This window comes from Bufo bufo, chromosome 9 (assembly GCF_905171765.1).
Source record: "Bufo bufo chromosome 9, aBufBuf1.1, whole genome shotgun sequence".
Taxonomy (NCBI): Eukaryota; Metazoa; Chordata; class Amphibia; order Anura; family Bufonidae; genus Bufo; species Bufo bufo.
In genome coordinates this window covers 92526780-92548518 of record NC_053397.1, presented here as the reverse complement: position 1 = coordinate 92548518, position 21739 = coordinate 92526780, and the positions used below count along the sequence as shown (strand labels likewise).

General features: G+C 42.8%; 1 protein-coding gene across 13 annotated transcripts in view; it reads left to right on the top strand.

Moving 5' to 3' along the window:
* The window catches only part of CFH (complement factor H), a 1589177-nt gene that overhangs the window by 376169 nt on the left and 1191269 nt on the right, over positions 1-21739 (top strand). For all 13 annotated transcript variants that reach the window (XM_040407275.1, XM_040407278.1, XM_040407279.1 and 10 more), the window contains one exon: positions 19627-19800. In XM_040407275.1, coding sequence (XP_040263209.1) covers positions 19627-19800 — 174 coding nt within the window. The remainder of the gene's footprint in view (positions 1-19626; positions 19801-21739) is intronic.

Below are 21739 nucleotides of genomic sequence, written 5' to 3'. Positions count from 1 at the left end.
CCATCTTTCTTTGTCCACTTGAGATTTTGTATCCACTAGTTTTGGAAGATTAGGACCTTTTTCCCTTTGACAGTGATGATGTCTTGGTGGGCAAAGTTTTTGTAGAAGGATGGCATCTCAACCTCTTCCCAAACATCCACTTGTGAAGTAGGGTCTCCTTTGGTCGGCAGACGGGATAATGCATCCGCATTTTCGTTTGCTTTTCCTGTACTTTACGGTGAAATTGTAGTTAGCGAGGTGTGAGGCCCATCTTTGTTCCAACGCTCCTAACTTGGCGGTGTTAAGATGTGCTAGTGGGTTGTTATCTGTGAAGGCCACGAAGGGTGTTGTGGCAAGGTAATCTTTAAATTTTTCTGTAACAGCACACACGAGTGTGAGAAATTCCAATTTGAAGGAACTGTAGTTTTGGTTGTTTCTTTCAGTACCTCTAAGAGATCTACTAGCGTAGGAAATAACTCTTTATTTACCTTCTTGTACTTTCGACAAAACAGCTCCCAGGCCCTTCTTACTTGCATCTGTGTAAAGATGAAATGGCTGTTGATAATCCGGATAACTTAAGATTGGTGGTTCTGTTAACTTCTTTTTCAGGAGCTGGAAGGCAATTTCTCTTTCAGTGTTCCATTCAACTGGTATTGAAGATTTCTGATACCTTTTAGGATGCCCTCTCAAAAGTTCCAATATTGGCTCTGCAATTTGGGCAAAGTGAGGAATGAAACGCCTGTAGTATCCTGCGAAACTGAGGAAACTTCTTACTTCCTTCACCGTAGTAGGAGTAGGCCAATTTCGGACGGCGGCTATCTTCTCTGGATCTGGTTTAACACCTTCAGAGCTGACAATATGTCCTAAGTATTTAACTTCTGGCTTAAGTAGATGACACTTGGATGGTTTAACTTTGAGTCCATGTTTAATAAGAACTTGAAAAACTTCGGCCAGATGTTTTAAATGGTCTTCATAAGATTTGGAGTAGATGATGACATCATCCAAGTACAACAGGACAGTTTCAAAATTTTTGTGGCCCAGATAACGCTCCATTAATCTCTGAAAAGTTCCAGGTGCATTGCAAAGTCCAAAGGGCATGCAGTTGAAGTCAAATAGGCCCATAGGGGTAGTAAATGGAGTCTACTCACGATCTTCTGGTGCCATTGGTACTTGCCAGTATCCACTGGTTAAATCAAGAGTAGAAAAGTAGGCTGAAGATCCTAAGGCTGTCAAGGATTCCTCTATGCGTGGTAAAAGGTAAGCATCTTTGTGGGTAATTTGGTTGATTTTTCTGTAGTCCACACAGAATCTGATGTTGCCGTCTTTTTTCCGGACAAGGACTAATGGTGCAGCCGATGGACTATGGCTGTCTTTTATGATTTCTTTCATCTTTTGAATAATTTTCTTTACGGATTGGTACATAGTAGGTGGTATAGGCCGATACCTTTCTTTGATCAGTGGGTGTGAACCTGTAGGGATGTAGTGTTTTATGATATCTACTTCTCCATAGTCTGTAGAATGCTTACTGAAGGCACGGTGATGCTCTTTCACGACTTGCACTACTCCTTCCAATTGGTGTTCTGGTGTTGAAGCATCTCCCACATGAAGTTCTTTCCACCAGGGGGTGCTTAAGTTTTGGTCCTGTGGGTGTTGTTTCTTGAGATCTGTAGTCATGCTGATGACCTCTTGAAAGGTAACCTGGATCAGCTGTGCAATGGGACGGTATTTTGCTAACGTTACACTGTGATCACTCAAGTTGAGGAGACGAATAGGCACTTTACCTTCAGAGACTGTTACCAGGCTGCTTACAGCTCTAACTAGCGGATAGTCTTCCAAGACAACTAGCTCTACCAAAGCTTGGTAGTCTTGACCTTGAATTCCGACTACAGCTCAACACCACAAGAGGGTTTCGGTGTTGGGTTTGAGAATCACTGGTTTATTATCTCGAATGCGGACACAGCAGATTTCTCCTTTTTCATTGGCGAATTTCTGTTGTGCATTTAGTACACTAATGGTTTGTTGGATTACCTTTTTGGAAGGAGAAGAAGCAGTAGGCACTGACTGGTGTAAGGCTTCCAGCATTTCAACATAACAGTTCCTGAGGACATTCATGCCTAGGACTATTGGAGGGTTATTGTTGTTTTCTTTGACTTGTACTACAATAATGTCTTGTTGGGATAGGATAGTTCCTCCTACTTGAATGGTAGGTTCCCAGTTACCCAGTATTGGCACAGGTTTGCCGTTACTGGCTATGAGAATCAGCCAGGATTCTGGGGGCTGGGTAAGTTGATTTTGGTCCCAGTATCTTTCAAATGCTGTTTGTTGGATGGTAGTGACTTGGGATCCTGTGTCAACTAGGGCAACAAAAGGAACTCCATTTTTTTGAAGTGTCACTTCTGGACGGGATCCTACATATCTTGGCATCCAATAGGGATCTTCTGGACCTATTGATCTACCTCCCGAGGGGTGGTCCTTGACCGGCTAACATTCTTAGTTGGCTCTTTAAATTGTCTGTATTGACACCTTCAATAAATTGCTCTTTCAGGGTTTTGTCCTGATTCTCTGCCTCACGGGGGTCTACTTGCACAACAGCTCTAAGGGCTTCCTGCAAAGATAATGCAAAGTCTCTGAGTGACTCACCCGATTGTTGTTCCTTACTGAAGAACCTCATCTTGACCTCTGACACAGTCCTGGGTTAAAAGGTGGTACAGAGACGTTCAAATATCTGCTCCAGGGTCCTCCTTTTTGAGCTTGGCCAGGATTTCACTTCTCTGAGAGCAGCTCCTTACAATTGCGCAAGGAGAATCTCCATCTGGTGTTCTGGGGATACAGGGTACAAACTACAAATTGGCGTGGTATTAAAAAGCAGGAAGTGCTCAACCCCATATGCAGTGGTGCATCTATACCGGGGGGGGGGGGGGGGGGGGGGGGGGGGGGGCAGATCCTGCACTTGTGGCCCGTTGCTAATGGCAATCCCTCAGCAAAAATGCATGCAATGGAGGATGCCTGCAGCGGACCACAAGTACCACAATGGACATCCTACACAGGATAGCAATTGTGTGGATGTGAAAAACAGTCAAAATAACATAACAAAAACCAATACAGGTGCACTCTGCTGTCTTACTAACCCTCGTACTGGTGAAAAATTGAGAATTAGCCAACATATCCTGCTTGGAGGACATGTCTGAGCCCGAGCACCGCGCCAAGTAGCTCGGGAACCTAACGCTAAACCTACCTGGGCCGTATGGGCAATACCAGGAGCCAGTGGGCGAATTACAGGTGCGCAAGGTCCGACTCAAAGCAATCTCCCAGTAACCTCCAGCATGTGACCATTCATACAATGGGAGGAGGCAGAGAGCTCTGAGTCCCACCCAAGACTGGCTGATATAGCCCGGGCCTCACATGTGCACCAGAATGCTTCCTGTGGATGGAAATTAACGCACATTCAGACTAGGAGTTTCTACACCTCCAAAAATTCAAAATACTAACTACAAATTGGTGTGGTATTAAAAAGGGTACAATCTGAACACATCAAGAATTTTCTCTTTAAAGTCCCTTAAAGTGTGAACTTCTCCAGAATACCGTGGGAACCAGGGGGCCCCAAAATAATAAGGCATGGTTAAAGGCATTAAACTTGGCACTGCAGCAGTTGGTATTGCGCTGGGAGCGGCTGCCGCAGGGGATCCGCGGAGGTCAGGTTGCACGTTATCTTCTTGCACAGACATGATGACAGTAGGTGAATTATAGTTAGGTAGGTTAATTGTGGCTGTAGATACTGTTTATGTGGCGTTGCTATGGGCGACCGCTATCTTGCGGTGTATGGCCCTTTAAATACTTGATACCGGCTGAATACAATACTCAGGCAGCGCTTACTTAAGCTTCTGGTTGTGCCCCTGGCTAGCGGTGCCCTATTTAGCTTAGTGGGGCAAATCGGAGTACTCACAGACTGTGTGCTCTATTTGGGGGACGGCAGGCAATGCGATCCTCTCCGTTAGCTCGCCTGTGTGAGATCTCGCGATACTTTGGGATACACGCACGTCACGCTCTCCTCCCGTGCGCGGCGTCTCCCTTTGATGTGGCCACAGGCAGAGGAGGCGGCGTTGCGTTTGAATACAGGGCTGGCCTCTTCAGAAACAACACAGTAAAGGTAGGATGGGCTTGACCAGACAGTTTTGCATTAATAGGCGGCACAATATTTTCCCGCTCTTCAGGGGGTGTCGCTAACTTGTACACAGTGATGGCGCAGTATTTTTTTTTCAAACAAGAGCTCCGGCGGCCATCTTAAGTGCATATAAACAGTCTATTCACTGACAGCAATACGTTTTAGTGACACACAAATGTCGGATTTTCTCACTTTTAACACTGCGATTTTTATGCTGGGGACTAGTATAGCACCTCCATATACTTTCCAAGCAGTTCAAACAGTTCTGTAGCCCAAAACAGCGCACAATAAGGAAAAGTCTCTCAATAAAGCAAAGGGGCTTATTCACATGCGACAGTCTCTCAAATATGGCGCAAGGGTTAATATCCTGTTCGTGACGCCAAGAAAAGATATGCAGCCATCCAGTAGTGCAGGGGCAACACGTGAGGTGCACGGTGGACCGATGAGGGGCCTAATAACAACACAGTTCATCAGTTTACTCACGGTTAGCAGAAAGCCTCCCTGGGCTGGCATCACAGTGTTGAGGTGGACAGCACGAAATCCTCCGGGGAACGCTCTGTGGTAGGGAAGCATCAGCCAAGATGGTGGTTGAGGTGCCCTTGATGTTAGGGGTGCTTAGGGTGCTTGTTGCGGCTGAGTCCCTTCATGGTTTTTGTCATGACGCCAGTACCGTTAATGGTGGTACAACCAATAGTGGTAATAATGAGGTAGACAGTGGTAAGATGCAACTCACAACTTTTACTGGTGTTGACTTTGGTTGCAGCAGTACAAAATACAGTTTCTTGTTGGTATTTAGAGTAAATCTGCAAATCCACTGTTTCTAGGCTTGATTTGGAGCTTAGCCGGATGTTTTCTGTATCAGTGTAATTTGGTGAGGTTGCCGGAGGCTATGGTATCCTTCACCTGAATATCCCAAAGGTTCTTGATGCCTGATTTGTGGCTTTTATCCTTTGGATTTATAAGTCTTTTCTCTTGTCCCTTTTCTGGACTAAGCTTTCATCAGAGCAAAAGTGCTAGATCTGCACTCTCTCACTCTCAGCAGACTGAATCATCAAATCACAACCACTGAACTGACTCTGTCCCTTCTGTCTCACTAGGCCTGAATTAGGTATCAATAGAACCTAAGTTTTATCCCCATCTAGTGGTGGGATGTATAAATGACACCTAATCTGCCTGGTAACAGGGATTTTGCAGATACATTAGTGCAAAGTCACACAATACAGCATAATACAGTTTCAAGGTAAAAAGTGCTTTTAAGCAGTGCCCACACACACGTAGTGGGACGCTGCACTGCTGACAATAGTGTTGCCATCTGCAGCCTGTGCTGTCAACACATAAGTCGTTTGCAAACATGGTTGATAAAAAAATTATGGCAGCACAACTTTACACATAGAAACAATAAAGCTGAGAAATGGGGATCATTCTAAATTAAAGTGGTACAAACCGGATTCCAAAAAAGTTGGGTCACTAAACAAATTGTGAATAAAAACTGAATGCAATGATGTGGAGATGGCAAATGTCAATATTTTATTTGTAATAGAACGTAGATGACAGATCAAACGTTTAATCCGAGTAAATGTATCATTTTAAAGGAAAAATACGTTGATTCAAAATTTCACGGTGTCAACAAATCCCCAAAAAGTTGGGACAAGTAGCAATAAGAGGCTGGAAAAAGTAAATTTGAGCATAACGAAGAGCTGGAAGACCAATTAACACTAATTAGGTCAATTGGCAGCATGATTGGGTATAAAAAGAGCTTCTCAGAGTGGCAGGGTCTCTCAGAAGCCAAGATGGGTAGAGGATCACCAATTCCCACAATGTTGCGCAGAAAGATAGTGGAGCAATATCAGAAAGGTGTTACCCAGCGAAAAATTGCAAAGACTTTGCATCTATCATCATCAACTGTGCATAACATCATCCGAAGATTCAGAGAATCTGGAACAATCTCTGTGCGTAAGGGTCAAGGCCGTAAAACCATACTGGATGCCCGTGATCTTTGGGCCCTTAAATGACACTGCACCACAAACAGGAATGCTACTGTAAAGGAAATCACAGAATGGGCTCAGGAATACTTCCAGAAACCATTGTCAGTGAACACAATCCACCGTGCCATCCGCCGTTGCCAGCTGAAACTCTACAGTGCAAAGAAGAAGCCATTTCTAAGCAAGATCCACAAGCTCAGGCGTTTTCACTGGGCCAGGGATCATTTAAAATGGAGTGTGGCAAAATGGAAGACTGTTCTGTGGTCAGACGAGTCACGATTCGAAGTTCTTTTTGGAAATCTGGGACGCCATGTCATCCGGACCAAAGAGGACAAGGACAACCCAAGTTGTTATCAACGCTCAGTTCAGAAGCCTGCATCTCTGATGGTATGGGGTTGCATGAGTGTGTGTGGCATGGGCAGCTTGCATGTCTGGAAAGGCACCATCAATGCAGAAAAATATATTCAGATTCTAGAACAACATATGCTCCCATCCAGACGTCATCTCTTTCAGGGAAGACCCTGCATTTTTCAACAAGATAATGCCAGACCACATTCTGCATCAATCACAACATCATGGCTGCGTAGGAGAAGGATCCGGGTACTGAAATGGCCAGTCTGCAGTCCAGATCTTTCACCTATAGAGAACATTTGGCGCATCATAAAGAGGAAGGTGCAACAAAGAAGGCCCAAGACGATTGAACAGTTAGAGGCCTATATTAGACAAGAATGGGAGAGCATTCCTATTTCTAAACTTGAGAAACTGGTCTCCTCGGTCCCCAGACGTCTGTTGAGTGTTGTAAGAAGGGGAGATGCCACACAGTGGTGAAAATGGCCTTGTCCCAACTTTTTGGGGATTTGTTGACACCATGAAATTCAGATTCAACATATTTTTCCCTTAAAATGGTACATTTTCTCAGTTTAAACTTTTGTTCCGTGATTTATGTTCTATTCTGAATAAAATATGAGAAGTTGGTACCTCCACATCATTGCATTCAGTTTTTATTCACGATTTGTATAGTGTCCCAACTTTTTTGGAATCCGGTTTGTAATTTACCTACTATAAATGAAAAATTTGAATCTCATTTTATCAACCATGTTTGCTTTATGGATATGCACCTGTGACTATGAATATGAATGTGCTAGTCTAAATTTTCCTGTAGTATATATTGAGGGTAGCGCCTCCTTTAGACTGAGCAACGCCCATCTGCCTGGGGCTTCTGAGCAAAGTACAAATGTAGCTGGTTCCTGCACTGCCCTGAAAATGTATACTTAGATAAGTCCAAGAGAGGCGGTATGTTATTGTTAGGGACCCGTCTGCGGAAGCCACCTTGACGCCTGGTAGATGGGCCCGACACAACTTTGATCAAAATGTGCGCAAAGAGCTTCCATTTTTTCATTTATAGTAGGTATACCACTTTAATTTAGAATGATCCCTATTTCTCAGCTTTATTGTTTGCATGTGTAAAGTTGTGCAGCTATTATTTTTTTATCAACTAGGGCTTGGTTCACATCCTATTTTTTCCATCCATTTAATGTATACAAAAATTGTATGCGTTAACAAATGCCTCAGACTGATGCCGTACAGTGGTGTCCATTCACCATACAGTTCCATGGTAGAAAAAAAAAATTCGTTACCGTATGCATTTTTTTACTGGACTCTGCAGGATACAAAAACGTGGAGATTTTTATTTCCGTTAGGAAATAAAAATTTTCTGGGCTCCAGCAGGGCACATTTTTGAGCGTTTCCCTTTAAGACTCATAAAAATGGCCCCTCATTAAAATACATATTTTTTGTGGGAATTTTTGCCAATGATCCCCCTCTGGTAATTCACTGTCCAATTGTTGTGGGACTATTTGTGTACTTCTAGTAAGTGTTTGCTGGCTGCAAATATGACCTGAAGGTTTTTCAAGTTCGCCTGCCATTAAAGTGAATGGGATCCTCCCGAGAACGCGCTGTTCGCGAACATCTGATCGTGAACGCACATTCGCGAATCGTCCCGGCCGATGTTCGTTAATCACTAGTTATTACTACGTCCAGTATGGCTGTCCCTCTAGTTGGGCCCTGAAACAGTTGGGAAAGATAATTCTCAGATCTACTGGTTTCAGTTTCCTAGTCTATATCTCGGTAGTTGAAGTCCCCCAAAATAACAACCTCATGATTTTCCACCTCATCTATCTCCTTTAGTATTAGATTTTCTGTGGACTCTGGTACGTTAGGTGGCTTATAATAAACTCTTATTATTGTTTTTGCCTCCATGTATTTTTACCCACAGTGACCAAATGTTCATGTCCCTCTCTTATATCTTCCCAGAGTGTGAGTTTTACATAAAGGCAAACCTCTCCCCCTCTCTGGTTTTGACAATCCTTTCTAAACAGACTGTAACCCTGTACGTTAACAGCTCAGTCTTAGCTATCATCCAGCCATGTCTCAATTATTATTACTATGTCATAGTCCTCCTCACACATCACTAATTCCAGTTCACCAGTTTTATTAGTCAGGCTTCTGGCATTAGTGGACATACAATTAGGAGGTCTTTGTATATTTGTTTTATCCTACACCTTTTCTTATGAATAGTTCTAGTCCCTACTTCCATTCCCGAGAATAGGCCATCAATATGAATAAAGCGGCGGGAATTCCATAAATGTGGGCATAAGCTTGGAGCACATGATAGGGCTCAGAAGGGAAGGAACACCAATTGGGGTTTGTAGCATGGATTTTTCTGGAATGGTTTTTAGGCACTACATCTCATTTGTAGAGCCCATGAAGTACCCATACAGTGGAAAATTCCTATAGGTGACCTTATTTTGAAATATACACCTCTCAAGTTATTTATCAAGAGGTAAATTGAGCATTTTGACACCACAGGAGGTCTGCAGAAATAATGAGCAGGTGAATGTGCAAAATACCGGTAAAAACTGCAAGTTTTCCACACATATGACATTTCAGTGCCCAATATGCTGTGTTTTTATTAATGCAGTATGTCAAATGCTCCATCCATACCTGTGTCATTATATCAGTTTTCAGAGACCTATCTTGCATAACTTATTAAACTCTTACTGACATTCACCGTATAGGTACAGCGATTGGGTGGACAAGGAAGCTGAGCTTATGTGATCAGGGCAGGGACCTGGCTGTCTGATGCTGGCTGACCACTGCATCTAAGCAGTTTACAGAGGGAGGGGGCTCTCTTTTTCAATGCATTGGTGCTACACCATGCGTTTTTTGCAATGGCAGCCTGAGGCCTTACAGAAAAAAAAAAAAATAATAATAAAATGTTTTAGAAAATAAGAAATCAAGTTAAAAAAAAAAAACTTTCCCCATCAAGCCATTTACTATGAAAAATATATTAAAAAAAACATATTTGGAATTGCCATGTCCATAACAACCTACTACTATAATAAAATGTCACAGGTTCAATCATGGCAGGTAAACGGTGCAAAAAAAAAAAAAAATTATGCCAGAGCAACCACCTCCCAAAAAGAATATCAACAATCAAAAAGTTTTATTTGCCACAAAATGACGCCAATAAAAGTGTCAACGTATACTGCAAAAAGTCCTCATACAGTACCATTACCAGAAAAAAATTATCAGAAAGTGGTGACACATGATTTTTTTTTCATAAGTGGTTTTATTGGAAAAAGATAAAACTTAAAAAAAAAAAAATAAATAAATAAATTGGTATTTCTGTAATCATACTGACTGGCAGAATAAAATTAACATGTCATTTTTACCACATGGTGTACATTGTAAGAGTAAGAAAAAAAATTATAAGCCTTTTAACATCCTAAAGAGATGACATGTACAGAATAGTGATGAGCGGCATAGGCAATATTTGAATTTGCGGTTTGCGATTTTTTTTGCTGAATATTCGCTATTGCAAAAATCAGCCATGTAATATGCACATATTGCGCGCGCAATTACCTATAACAAACAATCACACAAAGGCTATATGCTAAAAGCAGGTATGTGCAAGCAAACAACCAATCCATGAGACAGGTACAGTCAGCATACCTTACAATGGCAGCCCTGTACACTATGAGACATTCAAGACCAGCTCTCTATCCACACAGACTTGAGAGCCAGTGAGCCTCAAAGTTGCTTGACTTCTGATAGATGGCTTGGGGGACCTGTGCACCTAGATCAATATCATTAGGGTGACAAAAATTGAAGATTTTTTTGGGGGATGGCAGCTAACTCTTCTCTCACTGCTTAGGAGGGCTGCATAAAATGTTTCAGTTTTCTAATTGTCCTAACATTTATATTCAATAACTAGTGTTGGTCGAGCACCAAAGTGATCGAGTGTTCGAGTAGCACACCTCGGGATGCTCCAGTGCTCTACAGAGCACCCGAGCACAATGGAAGTCAATAGGAGAACCAGAGCATTAAACCAGGCACCCCCTGCTCTGAAGAGGGGAGGGTGTCTGGTTCACAGGAAAAGGTCAGAAATTGATGGAAACACCACTGAAATGGTTCGGGAACAGCATGGGGAGGATGTCTGGATGCATCTTGGACTCCCAGGTCGCGGCTGGGAATGTTGTTGTCCGAGTAGCATGCCACTTTTACAGACTGACAATAATACTCACAAAACCAAAGATAAAATCGATTTTAGAAGAAAAATTGTTAGGAAACATTCTTTCCTGTATATTTACTTGTATATAAAGTGCAAGTGCTGCAAAAAATTACAAGGAAGAGGCACTCCGATACAACCTGTATATCACATAATGGAGGGCCTCATTCACATTGTGGTACAATTATTCAGGTAGTGGGACTCCTACAATCATAAAGCCTATGCACTAAGTGAAAGGGCTTCCAAAAATTACAAGGAACTGGCACTACAATACACCCTTTATTACACACAAAGAATGGGCATCCTACACACCCTTGAAAAATTATGATTGATGGCCTTCTGGTGACCCTCAAAAACGATTGGAGCAAGGGCCTGCTGATCTAACCATCTCAAACATTAGGTGTGAGGGTCTGCTGCTGAGCTGACCCTCTAAAACTTTAGGGACGAGGGTCTGCTGCTGTTGTGACCATCTAAAACAGCATGGGCGAGGGCCTGCTGGTGACCCTCAAAAACATTATGGGTGAGGGCCTGCTGCTGAGATGACCCTCTAAAACATTAGGAGTGAGGGCAGCCTAATAAGCATGTTGATATGATGGAGGAGGAGGACAAGAAATGGGAGATTGAATCATATACCCTTTTTAGTGGTGGAAGGGGTGCATGGGAATACAGTGTATTCAATACACCATAAAATCCATGTTTAGAGTGCCTTTATGTTCTTTCCTCTGGTGGAGTCGAGAAGTCAGGGGCAATCCAGGCATTTATAAGAGTCAACCGGTCAGCATTTTCAGTTGACAGGCGGATGCGATTATCAGTTATTATGTCCCCAGCAGCACTAAATACACGCTCTGACAAAACTCTGGCGGCGGGGCAGGCCAGCACCTCCAAGGCTTAGAGTGTCAGTTCTTGCCAGTTCTTGCCTTAATTCTGAGCAGCGAGCATTTGACTAGACACAGAAGTGGGATGGTTACATAGAAACATAGAATGTGTCGGCAGATAAGAACCATTTGGCCCATCTAGTCTGCCCAATAACTACGCTGATAATAGCATTATTGCCGCTCACATCTGTGTTGATTCCTCAAAGTTGCGTAAAACCTCACAGAGGTCAGACATCAATGCCCACTCATCGCTTGTGAAGAGCAGAAGCTGACTAGAAAGGTGACTACCATGTTGCAGCTGGTATTCCATTACTGACCTCTGCTGCTCACAAAGCCTGGCCAACATGTTGAACGTTTAGTTCCAGTGCGTTCTCACATCGCACAATAGTCGGTGAGCTGGCAATTGCAAGCGCTGCTGCAGAGTTGGCAGACCGGCGGAAGCTGTTGATGACTTGTGGAAATGAGCACACACGCGGCGCACCTTCACCAGTGGCTCAGGCAAATTGGGGTAGGTTTTGAGAAACCGCTGAATCACTAGGCTGAACACATGGGCTAGGCAGGGTATGTGTGTTAGCTTGCCGAATTTCAAAGCCGCCACCAAGTTACATCCATTATCAGACACAACCATGCCTGGTTCTAGGTTGAGTGGCAAGAGAGCTCAGTCTGGTCCTTTATCCCCTGCAACAGATCTGCGGCGGTGTGCTGTTTGTCACCTAAGCAGATCAGTTTAAGAACGGCCTGTTGCCACTTCCCCACTGCAGTGCTACACTGCTTCCAGCTACTGACTGATGTCTGACTGGTGCTGCAAGATGATATTTCAGAGGTGGAAGTAGAGGAGGAGGCGGAGGAGGAGAAGGGGGGGGGGGGTTGCAGCCACTAACATAGGTGGTGGCGGAAACCCTGATAGAAGTAGGGCTCGCAATCCTTGGCATCGGTAGCACCTGTGCCATCCCAGCATACGACTCGCTCCTGGCCTCCACAACGTTCACCCAGTGTGCCGTCAGGGAAATATAGCGTTCCTGGCTAAAAGCACTTTTCCATGTGTTAATAGTTAAGTGGACCTTCCCAATAATTGCGTTTTTCAGGGCACGGGTGATGTTACGGGACACATGCTGGTGTAAGGCTGGGACTGCACACCGTGAAAAATATTGGCGGCTGGAGACAGAGTAACGCGGGACGGCCACCGCCATCAGGCTGCAGAAAGGCTCAATGTCAACAAGCCTAATTAGCAACATTTCCATGGCCAGCAATTTGGAAAGGTGCACATGTAGTGCTAAGGCCTGTGAGTGGGTGGCTGGGTATTTGCGCTTTCGTTCAAAGTAAAATAAAATATAAAAGTCAGTCCTGTGTCCCAACACGGACAGTTACTTGCGCTGCTGGTTCCGATGTAGTGTGGTAGGTAGTTCACACTGGATAATCGAGTAATGGAAATTTGGAAACCACGCTGCTTGAGACTATATCATCCAGTTCACAGGTGAATGAAACTGGGCACCTGCCTCTATCCTCCTCACCCAAAGGATCGGATCCTCCACAGACCGCCTCCTCTGTAGGGTTAAGAAAATAGGCAAATAGTGTAGCACCCTCTTAAAAGTTGGTTTAAAAGGTTTTATTCTACTCACAAGCGATAGTAGACAAAAGGCATATAACAAAGGTAAAAACCGTAACATTCCTGCCCGACCCGGGTTTCGCTCTCTGGCTTCCTCAGGGTTGTCGCCCCTGAGGAAGCCAGAGAGCGAAACCCGGGTCGGGCAGGAATGTTACGGTTTTTACCTTTGTTATATGCCTTTTGTCTACTATCGCTTGTGAGTAGAATAAAACCTTTTAAACCAACTTTTAAGAGGGTGCTACACCATTTGCCTATTTTCTTAACCCTACAGAGGAGGCGGTCTGTGGAGGATCGGATCCTTTGGGTGAGGAGGATAGAGGCAGGTGCCCAGTTTCATTCACCTGTGAACCGGATGATATAGTCTCAAGCAGCGCGGTTTCCAAATTTCCATTACTCGCTTTCGTTCAAAGGCCTGGGGTATAGACATCTATACGCTGCGCTGGGACACAGAAGTGGATGTGCTAGCTTATGGTGCTTTTGAAGGTCCAGGTGCCTGGCAGGAGGCATCCGGGCCTGCGTTTTGGACAGGGAATTGGCCAGCACGTAACACAGGGGAAGAGAAGGCAGTGGTGTGACTCGCAGACACTGATTGTGGACCCAGGTGTTCGGCCCACCTATTAGGGTGCTTTGATGCCATGTGGCGGATCATGCTGGTAGTGGTGAGGTCGCTAGTGTTCACTCCCCTGCTCATTTTGGTACGGCACAGGTTGCAAATGACAATTCTTTCATCGTCCGGACTTTCCTCAAAAAAGCGCCAGACTGTGGAACACATACCCCTTAGCAAGGGATATTGCCGCAAGGGGGTGCTCCAGGGAACAGTTGCGGGCCTGTTTGGTGTGGCCCGCCTTCTCTCTTTTGTCACCCCACTGCCTCTTCCAGCCTGTTGTGGTGCTGCGGATCCCTCCCCCTCTGTACTGCTGTTCTTGCTTGGCTTCTCACCTTCCCAGGTTGGGTCAGTGACTTCATCGTCCACCACCTCCTCTTTCACTTCCTTACTCTGGTTATCCTCCTGACTTGTTGACCTAACAGCAACCTCGGTTATTGACAACTGTGTCTCATCCTCATCATGAACCTCTTGAGAAGTTGAGTTATTGGCATCATCATCATCCACCTTGTGAAACACTAATTGCCTTTCCTTACCCTCATCTTCTTGTGACTGTGGATGCTCAAGAGTTTGGGAATCAGGGCACAATATCTCCTCATGTCCCTCTTCAAGCTGGCTTGTCGATAGGCCCAAATCAAGGAACGGCGATGAAAAGAGCTCCTCGGAATATCCGAGTGTGGGATCACTTGTTTGCCAACACTCTCCATGGTGGGAGGAAGGTGCATCAGGGTGAGGATTGTGTTGACCAGACTCTTGGCTACTGAGACTGGACTTTGCGGAAGACAGGGTGGTGCTTAATCGACTGGAAGCATTATCTGCTGCAATCCAACCGACCAGCTGGTCGCACTGGTCTGACTTCAGAAGTGGTGTCCTGCATCGACCTGCAAACTGGGACATGAAGCTAGGGATCATGGATGAGTGTGTTTCTTGTGCTCTGGCTGCAGGCACAGTTTCACCATGCCCAGGGCCACGGCCTCTGCGTGCAACATCAGCAGCACGGCCACTTTCCCGTCCCTTACTGCTCACCTTGCGCATATTAAATGGTATATATGCTTGCAAGTATGTCACAGGTAAAGTAGCGCAGGTTTTGTAAGTGTATGCGCAAATAAAGTACACTGAATGTCACAGATAATTTTAGGATGCGCAAACATTAAACAGGAGGTATAGCGCAAGTAATGTCGCTGTCACCAGCGGCTAATAAAAAATTACACTGAATTAATGTCACTGATAGAGATGGCCCGAATAGTTCGCCGGCGAATAGTTCTCGGCGAACATAGCTTGTTCCCGTTCGCCGCGGCGGGCGAACATATGCGATGTTCGGTCCGCCCCCTATACATCATCATTGAGTAAACTTTGACCATGTACCTCACAGTCAGCAGACACATTCCAGCCAATCAGCAGCAGACCCTCCCTCCCAAACCCTCCTACCTCCTGGACAGCATCCATTTTAGATTCTTTCGGAATCTGCATTCTCAGTGAGAGGAGAGACAGTGCTGCTGCTGCTGATTCAATAGGGAAAGCGTTAGCTAGGGCAGTGTTCTGTGTCAACAGACTCATCTGCTGTAAGGACAGCGTCCTGACGGCACCCCAAAAAGCCCTTTTCAGGGCTGGTACATCAGTCTGTTTTTTGTTTTGTGTTTTTTTTATTTATATATATATATATATATATATATATATATATATATATATATATATATATTTATATTGCAGTTGCCTGCCCGTGTGTAAGAGGCTGCAGGCTCAGTCACAGACAGTACTGTGTGCACACCATTCATACAGGGTGTGACAGAAAATACCTCGCAGATAAAAAAAAAATCTATTTAATCTTTTTCTGTGATATAATCACAGTTGCAAGCCAGTGTGTGTCAGGCCCACACAGACTGTATTGTGGCCACTCGCTAGGCCTCCACTCATACCGTTACAGGGTGTCACTCACTCACAAATACCTCGCGGATAAAAAAAAAATCGATTTAATATTTTTCTGTGATATAATCACATTTGCAAGCCCGTGTGTGTCATGCCCACACAGACTGTATTGTCGCCACTGGCTAGTGGCTAGGCCTACACTCATACCGTTACTGGGTGTGACAGTAAATTGCACGGCGCAGACGCAGTGACCGTGGCGTGGATTCAAACAAAGGGGAGGGAGCCAGCGTTTTTTTAACCATCTCCCCGTTCGAAAAATCAATTTAATAAATGGACCCCAGATTGGGGACCATACAGGGATTAAACTGATGAGAATAGCACTACAGAAAATACCACTCACGCATGTGACAGTAAATTGCACGGTGCAGACGCAGTGACCGTGGCGTAGATTCAAACAAAGGGGAGGGAGCCAGCGTTTTTTTAACCATCTCCCCGTTCGAAGAATCTATTCAATTCACCTTTCGGGGACCCTTGGTGTTTTACGTGGCTGGGTGGAGGAAGAAACCTTCAATGATATCGACGGGTCATGGCTAGCTTGGTATCCAACCTTGTGCAAATGGGAAGTTTGCGGTTGGGCAAATGGACTGTTTGCGGTGCATTAAAAGGGGAGTTTGGTCTGTCAATGTCTGTGAAGCGGGCGTAACCCTTACACTACCTGATCGATACAACATCATACCTGATCGTATACACACACTGGATGTTTTAAACCACGTTGTTCAAAAAAAATTTGGATTGTTAGGTGATTTATGCCCTTTATGGATTAAAATCCAACTCTGCGTCAACTATGTAATTTTCCATGGGAGTTTTGCCATGGATCCCCCTCCGGCATGCCACAGTCCAGGTGTTAGTCCCCTTGAAACAACTTTTCCATCACTACTGTGGCTAGAAAGAGTCCCTGTGGGTTTTAAAATTTGCCTGCCTATTGAAGTCTATGGCGGTTCGCCCGTTCGCGAACATTTGCAGAAATTTGCGTTTGCCGTTCGCGAACGGAAAATTTTATGTTCGCGACATATCTAGTCACTGATATTTAGGATGCGCAAACGTCTCAGCCAGCCAATCACTGTAATGCCAGTAGCCAATATGGCTACGGCATTACAGTGAGTGCCAGTACCTCCGTGCACGTGCGGGGAGGAGACTCGAGCATCGCACTCGAGCATACGCGGTGTTCAGCCGAACACCGCGATTTGCCGAGCATCGCAATGCTCAAGTAAAATTAGTGTTCGGCAGAGCATGCTCGCCCAACACTATCAATAACCTTTCTATGCTGTTTTGTCATTTAAACTCCTTTACATAAACATGGCCATATGGGAAAGACATGCAAAATAGCAGTATCTGCCTTGTTTTTCAGCTGAAACACAATTTTCATGTCTTTCCCGTATGCCCATGTTTATGCAAATGAGTTTACATGACAAAACAGTATAGAAAGGTTATTAAATATAAAGGTTAGGACAATTAGAAAACTGAAAATTTGTATGCAGTCCTCCTAAGCAGTTAGAGAAGAGTTAGCTGGCATCCCCCCCAAAAAAAAATTAAAATTTTTTGTCACCCTAAAGATAATGATCTAGGTCCCCCAAGCCATACAACAAAAATCAAGCAACTTTGAGTCTTACTGGCTCTCAGTCAAATGAGAGCTGGTCTTGAATGTCTCATTGCACACAATTCTGCCATTGTAAGGTATGCTGACTGTACCTGTCTCATGGATAGGTTGTTGGCATACAGCCTTTGTGTGATTGTCTGTTACAGGTAATGATTTATTAATAAAATAATATAGCATCTATAAAAATAAATTATTAATGATAGGTAAAATAATAACTAAAAAAGGTATGGGTGATAGCATAATAAGGATAAAGAGAAGCTATAAACAATAAGTGAAAAAAGATTATAGGTTTATCTAGTGATAAAAAAAATCTAGAATATTCAGGATTATGAAGATATAGCACTATATTCTAGATCTTCGCAAATTCTCAAAGTGCCGATATTCACGCTCAACACTAGTACAGAATTATGCCAACGTAAAGTAGACACATGGTTAATATTTTCTGAACTATTTTGTGAGGTATCACTATGTGTCTTGAAAGCAGAGAAATAAAATTATTTTAAAATTTTGAAAATTGCTAAGGTTTCCAAATTGTCTTGAAATGTATAAATATATAATATATCAACCCAATATTGCCATTAATGAGAAGTATGGTGTGTCACAAAAAACATTTTCCAAATTAGGCTGTGTCCAGAAAGTGAAAATTGTCTGGGGTTAAAAAGATACTTAAAAACAGTGAAAAAAATGTATAATTTAATTTGCCTTTAGGCCTCATGAGCTTATGTGAGACAAAAACAATGGTGAAATATGAAGTTTCCTGATCCATGAATCAGCAAAATTGAAGATGTCATCTCATCTTTAAATCTTAAAGGGGTTATCCAATACCACAAACAGATGCAATGGAGCTAGCAGGGTGCGCACTCCATTAGTGGAACACCCTGCTTAGCACCTGTCTTCTATTTAAGGCCCGGAGGTAAGTGGGCGGAGTCACAGGAAGCTGCTGCGATCCAGGCTGTACTGTTACATACGGTCAGCATAAAATTGATGACAGGTTCCCTTTAACGTGAGCAAATGCCTAGCTAATGTCACCATATGTTTTCCAGTCTGAGCTACTGTATGTTATAAGCTTCTTGCATTCAATAGCCTTTCTTAATAACAATGGTGAACACATCACTAGGCTGCTTTGATTTCATGATAAGTGGAGACATCTTCATGTCAGAAGTCCTTTAAAATCATGTATGTGTTAAATAAAAAGTGGTTTGATTTAAAAATATATAGGATTACAGTACAATATTTTAGCAGTACTGACACAGCTGTACTGAGCACAAACATACGTTTTTTAGAATATATGTATGTGCCTTTTTTTTTAAAAGTTACATTTAAAATTCCTAAAATTTCTAGTTAAATAATCTGAAAATTAAATAGGCTTTTAATATTATATACCACATAAAAAACGGTACTCTCCCAAAAATGTTTTACTTGTAATATTGCAATGTATGCAGATTTTCCCAATTTTCACTCTTAACATTCACCAAGAACACCTGTTAAAAGGCATAAAATGATCTAAAATTTAGAAAGCCAGATTCATACACATAGGGGGGACAGTTATTAAGGCGATTTACATGCCAGTCTTGGTCCCTCTGAGCTGCCAGTGGATGCGCCAAAGTTATTTGGAGGCGCAGGCCTCTATGTAACTTTAGAGCTACTTCCAGCAGGCCATGTGACATAATAAAATATATGCCATCTCTCTTGCTGGCATAGATTTACGTGATTTTCAAACTGACGTGGACAATGATAAATGAGATGGGCCTACCATGCCATCCTATTCCTGCCCATGCCATGCCCCCTTTTCACAGCACTCTGGAAAAGTGACATGAGCAGAAACAAGTCACAGATTCTGCAGCAACAAACATTGTGACAAAATCTGCAACATTAATACGCCTAAAAGCGTTGTATAATTCATAATAAATGTCCCCATAGTCTAGTCTAGTTTTCAGCAGGACAAGCTGAAATAAGCCATTCAGGCAAAACGTATGCAGAATTTTTGTTGAGGATCATTATTTCCTTTGGATGGACACTGAACTTAAGGAATGTATGGTTATTATTAAGAAAGACTTTACCTCCTTTATTAATGGTATGGACAGAGTCTGACTTTGCTTAAGCAACCATGCAACTAAGCAGTTCTCTAATAAAACAGAGCTAAAGAGCAGCCAGGCAGCCAACACTAAAGAGAATAAAAAGCGGATTTCCATCATTCGTAGGGTAGTGGCCTAAATATATACTGTATTTTGCAGATACCTTCAAACGTCTACAGTAGCTATTGATTAATATCATGTGTTTTAACTTTGCCTGAGATTTTTTAACAAATGTTTTTTGACTTTTTAGAAGATGCATGTGTTGAGGCTCCAAATATTCAACATGGAACGGCAATAGAAAAGAAGACAACTTTCAGCCATGGTGAAAGAGCTAAATATAAGTGTGACAACGGTTTCCGGTTTAAAGATGTAGATGCAGCAAGTTGTGTAGAAGGACAGTGGATGAACATTCCAGTGTGTATTTGTAAGTATTCAATTGTTATGAACCAGAAAATATTATGACAGTACTGATTAACAGACAACTACCTGTTCAGTATATGCAATGTATATATCAAAGTGATTGTAAATGGTAAGAGTTGGTATGGGTTTCCTTTGATCTCGGATTCCTCCAAGAACTGTAGAAAAAAAAAGTCCTGTATTGAGAATTTTTTGTCCGGTAAAAAGGCATACTTCTGAACAGAAACATATCAGACTGGTGAAGGATATTTCTTCTGCGTCGTTCAGTAACGGCACAGAGGAAAACAATGGAAATCAATATCTCTAGTGTGAACCTAGAACAGAAAATGTCCCATTGTCATGTTCTGTTTTGTTCTGTTTAATCAGAGCAGAAAAAAAAAATTAATGGCAGCGATAGATCTGTTACATGAAAGACACCAAAGAGGCCCAATGGACCCATTGACTTACAATGAGTTCATTGGATGTCAGTCATGGTGGCTGTCATTGTATCAGAGAAAATAGGTCAGCATGCTGTACAAATATTCTCCAGCATTGTTGGCAGAATCTGAAATGAATGATCTCATCAAAATCTTTGCAGTCAAGTGAGTAGCAAATGATTTTTTGTTTATTTCTACATGCTGGGCTGCCACCACCTTTGTCAATTCTGTCACTGTTACCAGGAGCTAGTATGCAATTATCTGTAAAAAGGAAACACAATTCTAAGTCTAGCATATTATTATTTTGTAACTATAGCCACTATTAAAGGGGTTTTCCAGTAATTAAGAAAATACAATTACTAAAATACATAAATATTACTTCATTATAAACACTTTCCAAAATAGCTTTCATTATTTATAACGGCTGGTTTTTAGTGTTGAGCGAGCATCGCTATGCTTGGCACATTGCAGTGTTAGGCTAAATAGTGTGTATACTTGAGCAAAATTGAACACAATAAAAATTGATGGGAGACCCAAGCATTAAACCAGGCACCCTCTGCTCTGGTTCAAAGGAAAAAGTTTTTTCATTTGCATAATCATGGGCATATGCAAATTAGCTGAATCTGCTTGTTTTTTAGCTGAAACACCATTTGCATGGAAAATTCACGATTAGAATATTTGCGATCAACACTACTCATGAACTGCGCCATTTATTGGATTCATAGTCTTATGAAAGTGCTATGAATCCAATAGATGGCACTGTTCATGACTCATGAACAGCGCCATCTATTGGTTTCATAGTCTTTTGACAAGACTATGAATCCAATAGATGGCGCTATTCATAGTGTAGATTGTGAATATTCTAATCAGAATTTTTTCATGCAAATGGTTTTTCAGCTGAAAAACAAGGCCGATTTTGCTGATTTGCATGTCTTTCCCATATGCCCATGTTTATGCAAATGAATTTACATTGCAAAACTGTATAGAACGGTCATTGAATATCATGTTAAGACAATCAGAAAACATTTTGTCACCCTAATGATAATGATCTAGGTGCACAGGTCCACCCAAGCCATCCAACAGATATGAAGCAACTTTGAGACTTACTGTCTCTCAGACAGATGACAGCTGGTTTTGAATGTCTCATAGTGCACAAGGCTGCCATTGTAAGGTGTGCTGACTGCATCTGTCTCATGGATAGATTCTTGGCTTGCACACACCCGCCTTTTGGCAAATAGCCTTTGTGAGGTTGTCTATTGTATGTCATAGGTAATAGGAGTCCAAGATACATCTAAATGTTCTTCTCATGCTGTTTCCAAGCCATTTTGGTGGTGTTTCTAACCTTTTCATAAGAACCAGTCATCCTCTCCTCTTCAGAGCAGGGGGAGCCTGGTTTAATGCTCGGGTTTTCCCATTGACTTCTACTGTGCTCGCTAGAGCATCCCGATGTGTTCGGCCAGAGCACCCGAGCACTATAGTGCTCGACTAACACTACTGGTTTTCTCTAGAGGACAAGTATCAGGGGAAATA